Source organism: Aquarana catesbeiana, linkage group LG01, assembly GCF_042186555.1.
Source record: "Aquarana catesbeiana isolate 2022-GZ linkage group LG01, ASM4218655v1, whole genome shotgun sequence".
NCBI classification, from domain to species: Eukaryota; Metazoa; Chordata; class Amphibia; order Anura; family Ranidae; genus Aquarana; species Aquarana catesbeiana.
Genome location: NC_133324.1, coordinates 120,265,042 through 120,277,943, shown reverse-complemented (window position 1 = coordinate 120,277,943; position 12,902 = coordinate 120,265,042). Strand labels below are relative to the sequence as shown.

The following is a 12,902-nucleotide window of genomic DNA, read 5'->3' as shown; positions in this document are numbered from 1 at the left end:
GTATATAAAAATATAAATATTTTTTAAAAACTGTCATTTTTGGTTTTCAGCATTTTCGGTTTCGGCACCAACATTTCTTTTTGGTGCACCTCTAATTGGAAGCTTCGACTTCTAATTTGTCTGACCTCTAAGAGGTGTTATTGCAATTTGTAAATATAGTAACTTGTGAATGGGCATGTTTATTCCCCATGTGTGCATTCCCATACAGATTTTAGGATGTCCTTATCAATGCTTTCTAGGGCAAATCATATTAGGGTTGTCCCGATACCACTTTTTAAGACTGAGTACAAGTACCGATACTTTTTTCAAGTACTCGTAGATACCAATTACCGATGCTTTTTTTTAATGTCATGTGACAGTTTTCAAAGCACAATACAAACTAATATCTTCTGCCACTGATTAAGCAGCACTGATGTGCACGGATAGGATTAGGTTGCACTGATATGCAACACTGATAGGTGGCACTGATTATGCAGCACTGATAGGATTAGGTGGCACTTATGGACACTGCAAAATCCTTCCTTTCCTCTCATCATTCATGTCATTTATCATATAGTATATGCTGCAACGCCCATCTTGGTACACATTGCACTTGGCCGTAGTAAGCAGCAGTGGACAACTTGTTATACCCAGCCCGGACTATATGGGCTGGGTGTAACAAGATGTCCACTGCTGGCTTACTGCGGCCAAGTGCAAGGTGTACCAAGATGGGCGTCGGGATGTTCAACCTCTGACGGAGACACAGAAAGTTACTTCCATTACCGAATGTGACTGATCCAGTCACTGATTCTGATGGGACATGCGGCTGCGCCCTGCACCCCTGCCCTGGCCAGCTTACCTAGTTCCACTGCTGCCAGCCTGTTGAGGACTCACTCTCCGTTCCGCCTGCTGACTTCTGGTTGTGAGCAACTCTGCCTCATTCCCAGGTATCGGAACAGGCATCGCGAGCATTTGTGCGAGTACAAGTACTCGTGCAAATGCTCGGTATCGGTACCAGGATAACCCTAATTCATATAATTGTACCTGATGCTGGCCACACAGATGCAGTATACATTTATTTGGTCCGTTACAGCCATTTTCAGTCATAAAAAACAAAGAGCAGATTGGAAAGCAACCTACTGCCACCAGCACTTAGCTCATTCCACGGTTTGATAATTTCTTCATTTTTTACATCAGGAGTTACATTTTTAGCAATACTAAAATAACACATAAGTACAAATACTCATTGGGTAGTAGTTTTTCACCTGTGAAATTTCCAAGTGTCTACAGTTGGAGGATTAAATATGATTTAAACCTATTTTTTTTTTATATATATATCAAAACAATGTCACTTTAAAATAAATCATTTAACTTTTTGGATGAAGTAAACTGTGACTGTATGTCAGTGCAATTTGTATCCCGCTCTGACACTTCCTGCAAGTTGTAAAAGAAAGCAGACCAAGTATATGAGGCTGAAAGTTACCTGTATTATTCCAATGTAGGAATTTTTTGTTTACTACACCTAGCAATATGTTTTATGTAAATTGAAAAAAGTAAAGGGCTTTTGAATCCTGGTTCTGCCCCGTCATAGGCAACATTTCTTCCATTGTTTTAAAACACACACAAGTAAATCTACCCATACTGATGATACCACCATTATGTCAGTACTGATAGATTCTAAAATTCAAGTTCAGAAACTGTTCTGAACTCTGTAAGTGAAAGTTAAAGCTCTGTAAGTGAAAGTTATATAATATATATTTTGTTTTGTTTTTTTTTTGTTCAGCCAGCGGGCTGAATGAAAAACTGTGAACAGATTCCTCTATCCACTCAAATAGGGTAGATGAAGGAATCCCCCCCCACCAGAACATTTTCTGACAGCAGGACTCTGCGCTGTCAGAATACACCCATCAGCTGCTGCAGCCGCTTATCAACATAATTGGGCCTAATTTATCAAACAAGAATGGCTAAACATGGATCGAAATTTGACCAGTCAAGACTGACATTTGAGTGTACAAGTGATTTCTGAAATAGTAGTGCAAAAAGTTTGTGTTTTCATGTCCTTATAGTTTTCAAACTCAGAAATGTTTTAATGTATTGATTCCTAAAGGGTCAGTCCATCCAGAAGTAAATTTTCATTTTTTGGTACCTTTTATGGACTCTGTTGGTGAGATCTCTGCATTGAGCTCCTGGGTCTGCATACCTGCTGTGGTCATTATTAGAGGTCATTACACTCCCCCTGTTGGATTTGTTCTTTATTTTATATTGTGAAAAGTGCATTAGAAATAGCTGTAACAGTGAAAAACCTCAGGTGGAACATGGTACTCACTGTTGCAGTGTTTAAGACATACAGGAAGCCAAGGGCTATATAGCTAAAATACCACTTTTGGGTGGACTGGACCTTTATAAAAGAAAGAAAAATTTCGGTGACAGAATATGGAGGCTTCCACCATGGACCCCACCCTCCTAAAAACGATAGTTCCCATATTGTTCTAATGGTTTTGATGCTTTCTGAGTCACGGACCTGGAACAACTGTGCAGATCAGGCAATCCGACTTTCTAACCTGAATTCGGCTACATGTACACTAGCTCACCCTGACCACGGCAAAAACACATACCATGTTTTTAGTGAGATTTTGCAGCGATTTTGCAGCGATTTGTGTCAAGACGTTCCTATCCTAAACTTGATTCCTCCGCGTCCAGGAGAGGGAGGTTAAATCTCACCTAAATGTGGCAGCTCCTAAACTCTGCTAAAAGCATGTGTGTACAAACTCCTAAACTCAAGTTTAGGAGCTGCTAGAGTACATGTTTCTATCACAAATGGTATGTAAACCCTATATCTCTTTTTCTTATATTGGCCACATACCTCACTACACCCAGTTTTGTTTAGCAAATCATTTCTGTAAATCTGTTGCAAAGCTTCTAAGACCCCTTTCACATGGGGGAGACTCCATCCAGCGGATCCGCCTGCTCAGCGGGGGATCTCTCTACTGATCCCCACTGAAGAGGTGGATGACAGGTCTGTGTCTGCTCCGCTATGCAAAGTGGACACGGATACAGCCCACTCTCCTGTATGGAGCGGTCGGATGGAAACGGGACCGCCTCTAAGTTTCTATCCGATTGTCATTCGATCTGAATTCACCGGACAGATGGGGAACGGATCGGATACCGGCGGGTGTCACCTGACACATATCCATTGACATCCGCTGTTCCATAGAGAACTATGGATGGTCCGATCGGGTCTGCCTGAAAAACGACAGGCAGACCCGATTGAAACATCTATGTGAAAGGGGCCTTACCTGTAGACCCTGCCAATAGTAGCACTTCCATCAAAAATGCTAATCTACTGTCATAAAACTAGCTATGGCTTTTGAGCTGTCATGTGAGCCTCAGAGCTTGTTTGTTTTTGTTTTCCTGTATCTGAGCATGAAGACCAAAGTCAAAGGGCTGTGACTTTTCTGCTTGAAAGCTTTGGTCAACTGCCATTTGTAGCCATAATGAATAAAACAGGCAGGACGATACAATAAAAGGATGTTTCTTACACAAGAGTAAAACTTCTGCTCAGTCATTTGCAGATGCCATTTTAGTATAGGTTGCATTGATGACTCTGTTTGCCATAGGGATGTTGAAGACCATGTATAAATATATTATTTTCAGTCTGCTAGATAGGTATAAGATCTGCATGAATGGTATTCAACCTTTATGTTTTGTCATGAGACTTAGTTCCCCCCTGAACTGAAACTTGTACCCTTAATGTCTCTTAACCTGGTGAGAGTACCAATGTGTGACTTTGTGGCTTGTGATGCAGACCCTAGAAGTTCATTTTTGTTTCTATAAATCTTTAATGTCTCTAGGCAAAAATAATAGAACATTTCCATCCTGTCACTGCGGTTGGTTTAATATGTCTGTCTATTTTATCCTTAAACAGTGAGTAGTTTCTCAGAGCACTTAGAACACATAAACGGAAGGAGCGAGAGTGTGGACAGTACAGATAATTCCTCAAAGCCCTCCAATGAAAGCTCTTCTCACATGGCTCGCCAGCATTTAGAAAACACAGAGAAGCAGAGAATATTGGGGAAAGTCACTAAATCAATTTCTGCAAGTGCTCTATCCCTCATGATCCCTGGAGGTAGAACCATACATCCTCAGCATGATATTGTTTAACTTTGCATGTCTTTCTACCATTTGTCAGCCATTATTGCTGCAAGCTTTCCATTACCCACCTGTCTTTTAGAATGTCCGTAACCGCACATTCTCTAGGAGAATTGGCTGGATACTGTCCACACGTTTTATAGGTAAAATGGAAAGAAGTCCAGACTAGATTTGATGAGCACATTAAAAGTCTATTTGTTTTGTCATTAAATTCCAAACAGCAAAAGAAACAAAATAACACATGAAACAGTAAACCACAACACATTTCAACCGACCTGAGTCTTCCTCTATGCCGATAAGACTTTAATGATGATGAAACAAATGGACTTTTGATACAATTATTTTGCATACAATTTTCAGATTTGCTGTTTTAAATTTGCCTGTTTGTATAATAAGTGACATGGATATTGCTCCTGCACAGAATTCATATCAAATCCCATAGTAATTGGTTGAACTGATACTGCTTGCTTGTTATAAAATAGTGAAAAGGGATGCAATGCACTAGTTTTGTAAAAGAACTAGTAGTAATAATCATATATGTACCAGCTCAGAACAGTGTAGAGTTTATACTTTTTTTTTTTTATTGTAAAGGTATATTTCTATTCACTTCATGTAGGTGGTGGTGGGGGCATCACTCTCTCCATCTATTATCCAGCCACCCTAACCTGGATTGTCAAAGCACCTTCTAATCCAGGGATCTCTCCACTTTCTAAAAAAGGACCAGTTTACTGTCCTTCAGACTTTAGGGGGGCTGGACTGTGCACAATGGGAGTAAACAATGCCTGATCTTTGATATTAGGGGGAGAAATAGTTGGTGGTGTTGGAAAGAATGGTACCCCATTTCTGTTGTCAGTGGAAGGATTTATGCCCCATCGTTGGTGTCACTGAAGGAATAGTGCTGCCTTGGTGTCAGCGGGAGGAACTATGCCTCATTGTTGGTGTCGTTGGCAGGAATAATGCCTAAAGGGCTGCATTCAGCCCCAGGGCGGCAGTTTGGAGACAACTGTTCTAAACTGTGGTTGCTTGTAAAACCATAAGGGTATCCTTGTTGCAGGTGATTGTATGGCTGAAAATATATCCAAGAAAAGGCAGAACAGACTTTGCATAGCTCTCGGGTGTCGATGTAAATTTCAGAGCCTAATACTCTATAACCGTGGTTTTCATCCTCAGTCCACAAGTACCCCCAACAGGCCATGTTTTCAGGTTTTCATTTATCTTGCACAGGTGCATTAAAACAGAGTCAATGGCTTGGTATTTTGGACAGCTATTTTATCTAAGAGAAATTCCCAAAACATGGCCTGTTGGGGGTAATTGAGGACCGAGGTTGAGAACCACTGCTCTATAGCATGTGCTACCACGTACACTCTTCATAGTAAACCTCTTTAATAACAATACCTTCATTTCAAATTCTTCTCCTGCTAAGAAAATAAATGGGTCACCTTGCAAGAGCCCCAGAACACTTCATTATCAAACCGCACAGAACGTGTGTCCCTTAGCTAAACATACTAATTGGCGCTTAGCTCATTTAAAAGGAATCGAGTAAGCAGGTAGTAGACTCCATTACAGTTATAATACAGTTTGCTTTGGTAGCATGTTTTGTATTTGCTTCACTTGTTGCCTATAATATAACATATTCCTAAATTTAGAAATGAGTTAATTTTCTCAGCAAATACACTGTGTGGAATATTTAATTATTTTTCACAGTAAATATTACAAATTGGGAATGTGTAAACTTGTAATGATCACCTTTTCTTGGTAGAAGTGCTAGCTACTTCACTTGCCCCCACATGAATGTCGCAGAGGGACATATATCTGCTCTTGTTATACCAAGTGAAGGTGATTGGGCTTGTGTAGTCTAGGGAGTTCTGGGCCCCTCTGATAAGCTTGACTGAAACGACATTTCACATTTGCTCTAAAGTGTTGCTGCATCTGGCAGCCATTGGCTAGAGTGGAGCAGCACAGAGGTGCTGACATGAAAAAAGAGAAGTGCAAGACTCAGTCTTCCCAGCTTTTGCAGTAGTGTGGGTTGGAGGAAGAAGAAGCACCTTCTCCATGATGGCCAATTGAATCTGCTTTCACAGTTACTGATGCCTAGCTTTTTTGCATACTGTAACCAGCAGTGCGGTTTTATATTGAGTGCTTAGGTTTATCAGTTAGTCTAGCACAGAGGTCTCAAACTGGCGTCCCTCCAGCTGTTGTGAAACTACAAGTCCCCTGAGGCATTGCAAGGCTGACAGTTACAAGAATGATTCCCACAGGCAGAGGCATGATGGGACTTGTTGTTTCGCACAAGCTGGAGGCAGCTTTAGAAATTGCTTGTTGTTTCATTAGAGGATTGCAACATTTTGTTCAAAAAATTCAATTTTTGAATTTCTTCAGGACAGGTTCTGCTTTGTCTTGTCAGTCTTTTTTTCGGCAATGTTTCTTTTGTTGTACCCTGCTGGCTTTGGATTGTTATATGGCTTGACACAGAGTTGCCATTGTTTTATTTCAGGAAGGAGTAAAAAGAGATATCAAGATTTAATGTAATGGCTGTGATTTGTGTACAACAATTGAGTGACATTTCACAAGCTTCACATCTGTGCTTGTGCATTCAGTCACCCTAAAACTGGTAGTATTGGGTCACTAGATGATATAATTTTATTTCATAACAAGTACCATAACTTTTATCCATTTTAATATTCATTGTGAAGGTATGGCGGCAGTCATCTTTCTTATTTTTGATCTTGTCGTATGCGGACTAGGCACACCTTCATGCGGTTGTCATGCCCATTTTTTTTTTTGTATAAGCCTGCTGTGCTTCCAGAAATCTTCCTGCAGTGTTTGGAGTGCTTTGCATTATTTTCAAGTTCACATCTTACCTCATCGTACAGTACATCACCTGCATGATTTAATTGTCTTGGTATGAAGCTTGATTCAGCTAGCTTCTTCTCCACTGCTTGGCTGCGTATTACTACCTAGCACATGCAGTGTGCCATGGGTTAATGGTTTATAGTTTTTCTTCCAGATGTGTACAGCGTGTCTCCATTGGGTAGTCCCGTTTCTCCACTCTCTCTGTCGTCAGATCCATCTTCAAGAGACTCCTCTCCCAGTCGGGATTCTTCTATCTCCTCATTCAGTCCAAGGCAGCCAATCGTTATACAGAGTTCTGGCAAAAAGTTTGGTTTCACTCTTCAGGCAATCCGAGTGTTTGTGGGTGACAGCGATATCTACACTGTGCACCACATAGTCTGGGTAATTCTTCCTACTCTTCGTGTGCTTGTGTTTTGTGTCTTTGCTGAGAAATGTGCATTGCCTGTTGTCAATTTTATTAACACGTTTGCTTTTCATGCAGAGTGTTGAAGAAGGTAGCCCTGCCTACCAGGCTGGTCTTAAAGCTGGAGATCTTATCACTCATATAAATGATGAGCCAGTACATGGGCTTGTTCACACTGAGGTCATAGAACTCCTTCTTAAGGTAAATCTTGAATACATTTTCTGACAATAAGGCGTATTAGTAATGGTTATATATATTTTGCAATTTTTTTTATTGAATTTAGAAAGGGGGAAGGTTTATAAAACAAAGCTTATTGGGCATACCAAGGCTTGGAAAACAAGTACAAAAGCAACAATAAAAGAAAACACATACAATTTAAAAGTTGGTGACCAAAGCCTAAGGAAACCTCACTCAAATCTGCTGGAAGGTACTAAGCAGATGTCAGAGGAAAAAAAAAATTTTCCCACAGAACCAAGAGAAAACAGGTACTCGGAAGCAAAGAAGTGCACATTATTGAGTCAATGATACAACAGTATCCCTGGACTCTGTCTAGATATCCCATAACTTGCAGGATTTTTTAGGGCATCCCCTAGATTCGTATGTGAATTATACAATGGGATAATTTTGTTAACAACAGACTTCTATTAGTCTAAACTAGGGGCCTGCGAAGATTTCCATTTAAGGAGTAGAGACTTGTGTGCATAAAGCAATAAGAGGCCTATCAAAGTTCTCATAGTCCTAGAGGTAGCCAATAAATGAACTAGACCCAAAATGCAAACATCAATAGATAATGGTATAGAAATGGTAGTAACCGCACAGATACACTGAGAAATTTTCAGACCAGAATACTTTTATACCCGGACACTCCCAAAACACATGTAAAAACGTGTCAGGATCTGCTGTACAGCACCAGAAATGAGAGGAATGTGAGGGATAAATCTTATGTAACCTTTGAGGAGTTAGATAAACTAAATAAAAACTATTACTTAGAAAGTGTTGCTAAACCCACAACAGGAAAATCCGTGTGTATATGCAGTAAAGCATGCTTGTTATACTCACTGTGGTACCTAAGGGGTTAATCCGCATTGTGTAGAAAGGCTGTTTGATCCTGTCTTCTCTTATCCTCCCCTTCTTCCACAGTCCCCAATCCATCTGCTGATAGTACAGAGCATTGGGGGCACTATGCACATGCTCAGTTTGGTGTGTATTGCTAGACAGTTTTTTTTTTTTTTTTTTTGGAAGGGTGCATGTGATCAGCACAGAGCCAATCAGCACTGTCCAGACAGAGGGTCAGGAGTCCTGCAACCTCATAGGACAGTCAAAGCAGAATGAAAACTCCTCCTACAAGCTTTAACCAGACACTGATAGAAGTCACAAGACTACTATATACTGCAGATGAGAATGGTTATTTAGTAATTTATATTTACTAAAACGATTGCATTTCCATGTTCTGTGTACTGTGGCAGACCGGATCTAGTGAATGCAGAGTCCTGTTTAGTAGCACTTTAAGCAATGCATTTTGTTTTTCTGTTTTTTATTTGCCTATTAGAACATAATTAAAACATGGAAGCCCAAATCCCCTAAAGAAATGGAGCCACTTACTGTTAGATATATATTTAATTGACTTTGTTTTGTGTTCATGTAAATAAATGAAAGTGGTTGTAAAGTCAGAAGTTTTTTTTTTTTTTTTATCTTAAAGTGTTTAAGGCATCAAAAGTCTATGCCAGCCCCTCAGTTAGAGGCTGGCATAGCACACTGTGTATGTTCTATTTAAAACTAGCGCTGTAAATACTGTATATCAGCTGTCTTCAGGCCGGTCTCATCACTCGTGGCCGCTTTCCAGCTCTGATAGATGTCTTCTGTGGGAGGGGCCGTGATCTCCCTCTGACGTCAGAGGGAGATCACGTGGCCGCTCGTTTCCTCTGCAGAAGACACCCATCGGAGCTGGAAAGTTGTGTGTGGAAACACACAAATCCCTGTGCTGTCAGGGAAGAGGAGCCATATTGTTTGTTCCTACTAAGTAGGAAAAACGATATGTCTCCTCTCCTATTCAGTCCTATCCCCATACTGAGGGAACACGCAATTAACCCCTTAATCGCCCTCTAATGTTAAACCCTTCCCTGCCAGTGACATTTACACAGTAATCGGTGCATTTTTATAGCACTAATCGCTGTATAAATGCCAATGGTCGAACGACCGCACAAGAAAGAAACTGAGCCACTGACTGCTAACCGTCTATTTCATGAGGGCAACCAATTATAATCATTTATATGTAAAAAGTAAAAATATTTTCTTTATTTTTACATCATAAAAAAGATTTTAAAGCTACATTCTGTCTCAAAATCTGTACATCATACTGAAGGGAAGTTTTTACATTCCAGAAAACCCAAATTTTAAACTGGTCATGGATAATTGTGAGGAACTGTATTCCAGGGATGCAGTTGTGTAGCCCCAACTTAGTTAAAGTATGGGTTTGCTATGTATGTAAAAATGTCTTGTCAGTATGATGTACAATTTTTCAGTCATGATGTAATTTTAAAATTATACGTTTTATGATGTGAAATAAAAAAAAAAAAATCTTTTTACAATTATAAATGGTTATAATTGGTTGCCATTAAAGTCCCATTGGAGAAATACAAAGGTTTGGTTGCAGCGAGTAAAGGATGGTGGCAGCACAAGTTATTGAAGTTTATTTGATTAAAGGCGTTAATTGCATTGATGTTGGATTGTGGTGCTCCTAAAGAAACTGTGCCTCTCCGCTGTCTATTTCATTGACATTATATTCTTTACAATAGCACACCTGTTTGAGTAAAAATACTTAGAAAAAGAGTAAAGCTGGCTACACATTATACAATTTTTATGTTCAATTTCCTTTAGACTTACCTTCAACCATGTAGTGGAAGGGCCTGCCTGATTGCATACAAATTGAAAGTGTTTAGATTTGACCTCATATTATATGGTTTTGGTACATCTAAAGGAAAGTTGTAAAAGAAAATTGTATAAAAATCGTATAATGTGTAGCCAACTGCAGTTGGAAATGTGGTAAATGGTTTCACCAACAACTTATGAAGTTCAGTAACAATGGGCTAGGCTATGGTCTATAACTTGTAAAGGGTAGTGAACAGAATTTAAAACTTTGGATTTGCATTTTACTCCACTGAATGACTTCCATTGCCACGGTGTGTGAAGATCCTACCCCATCTTCTAGTTGGACTCCATGGGGTTGATTTACTAAAACTGGAGAGTGCAAAATCTGGTGCAACTGTGCATGGTAGCCAATCGGCTTCTAACTTCTAGTCATAAACGTGGAAGATAGTGTGTGTGTATTTCTAATTTGCAATCTCTTATATATGATGATTTGTTGGCAGAGCGGCAGCAAGGTGGCAATCACCACAACCTCCTTTGAGAATACGTCGATTAAAACAGGCCCTGCAAGGAGGAACAGCTACAGAAGCCGGATGGTGAGACGCAGCAAGAAATCCAAGAAGAAAGAGAATATGGAACGGTGAGTTGTAGCTTGTTCACAATTCATGCATAAGAAGTACTTTGTGCAATTGCATTTGGAGGTTTTTTTTTCAAGTTTAGAACTTCATAAAATCTTTGATAATATTGATTGATTAGGACTAGTATTGTATTAATGTTAAAATATGTATATCCCAGTTGAGAACAAAACTACAGTATAAACTGAGATACATATTCATTTCTAGCACGTGTTTACTTTTGTGAATAAGTTGAAGGTCAAGGAAAGGCTGATGAGCCTCTCCTAACATCCAGGCTTGGATCATGATCAGTTGCGGACATATACTCTATGCATACTACAAATCCTATCATTTTTAGTCCATCTCGGGAGTGAACAAGAGAACTACTACTTGCTACTTACAGTGGGGCCATTATGAATGAACTTAGCCATCCTCCAACAGCAAGTCGGATAACGGCAGCAAAAAAATTAAAAAAAAATTGAAGAAGGCCGAGGGCGAAAGAAGGTTTTTGTTAAAAACAAGATTTTAGTGTCACTTAAAGCCTGTACAATTCTCCAGCATAATTTCCTATACACCACACTTTATAGCATTATTAAATGTGTCAAATGTTTAGATAAACTATAGCATGTGTAGTTACTGTAAATTTTAGAAGTCATATAAGGCTCGGTTCACACTACCGTGTTTTGAAAGCTGCATGACTTATGGTTCAATTTTGCCAGGTGACTTCCTGGTGATTTGCTGGCAACTTGAGTACTACTTTGATGGGACTTTGAAGCTATCAAAATCACATCAATATAGGTGAGGATCCGACTTGGAGGCGACTTCCACTAAAGTCTATGGGCATAAATCACCTTGAATTAGTACAGGAACCTTTTCTAAAGTCCGAGTGTCTTCAGTAGTGCTAATTAAGACAGCTCTCATTGACTAACATGGGATTTAACATGTCATGAGACTTGGGGTCTCACAAGTCAGATCCCAAGTCACGACAGTGTGAGCCGAGCCTAATATTGTTTCATTGTTGAATGTTTTGCATGTATACCTCCTAAATGAAGGAAACCTACTTGTTAAAAAAAAAAAAAAAAAAAAAACGGACGCTGCAGAACTCATAACACCTCTAAATATGGTTACTGTAAGTGGGGGCATCAATAAATCGCTGACCTGGTGGAAAAGTAACTGATTCATCAGTAAAGTGTGTTGTCCTGTTTTTTTTGGGGGGACTTCAAATGGCAGGTGACTATAAAAGTTTGTTGTAAAAATGTGTGTTCACATCACATTATGATCCAGGAGGAGCACCTGAGCACTGGCTTTAGCACAATGGAAAACAGCAGCATGTGGCTGAGAACAAACACCCTAGGTTATTTACTAGTCTTATGAGAGTGCTTGACCAAAAAGCTTATTTTGTGGTTTTAGCTTGGAAGTTCTTATATGGTCTAAATGGCTCACACACTTTTTGTGTGTAAAAGTTCCACTGCGTAATTATTGCTAAATGGTGTATTTTATTGTACTGTACGAAATGTCCATTATATTTTCCTGAGTATGTGTTTTTGTGTACTTAAAAATATGCTACAATTCTTCATATGAATGTGTTTGGTATATCTAAACTTGGTTTTATTGCTACATAATTTGAAGAATAAAATTCTAGCAAGGTCATTTGAAATAAAACATAGTACATGAAATTGCAAAATAAATTTGTAGAATATGATTAGTTGTGAGCATATAATTTTCTTTTTCAGGAGGAGGTCCTTTTTCAAAAAACTGACCAAGCAGCCATCTCCTCTGATTCACACAAGCCGAAGCTTCTCCTGCTTAAACCGCTCCCTATCTTCTGGAGAGAGCTTACCCGCATCACCCACCCACAGCTTGTCCCCCAGATCTCCAACTCCCAGCTGCCGCTCCACTCCTGACTTCCCATCGGGTGAGACATTAATACACGTTTAAGCAACTGGGCTTCTCTCTCTCAGATGAGAATAGATAGTCCAGGATTTATAAAGATAGAAAATGCAGCTCTTGCTGCAATATTTGCCTCCTCCCTGGCACTG

At 39.6% G+C, this 12,902-nt stretch overlaps 1 protein-coding gene across 9 annotated transcripts in view; it reads left to right on the top strand.

Moving 5' to 3' along the window:
- Positions 1-12,902, top strand: part of MAST4 (microtubule associated serine/threonine kinase family member 4) — an 865,092-nt gene that overhangs the window by 846,315 nt on the left and 5,875 nt on the right. For 7 of the 9 annotated variants that reach the window (XM_073623355.1, XM_073623371.1, XM_073623393.1 and 4 more), the window contains 5 exons: positions 3,905-4,105; positions 7,136-7,362; positions 7,463-7,585; positions 10,753-10,889; positions 12,597-12,778. In XM_073623355.1, the coding sequence (XP_073479456.1) occupies positions 3,905-4,105; positions 7,136-7,362; positions 7,463-7,585; positions 10,753-10,889; positions 12,597-12,778 (870 nt within the window). The remainder of the gene's footprint in view (positions 1-3,904; positions 4,106-7,135; positions 7,363-7,462; positions 7,586-10,752; positions 10,890-12,596; positions 12,779-12,902) is intronic. The other 2 variants (XM_073623363.1, XM_073623411.1) reach the window with 1 other exon arrangement.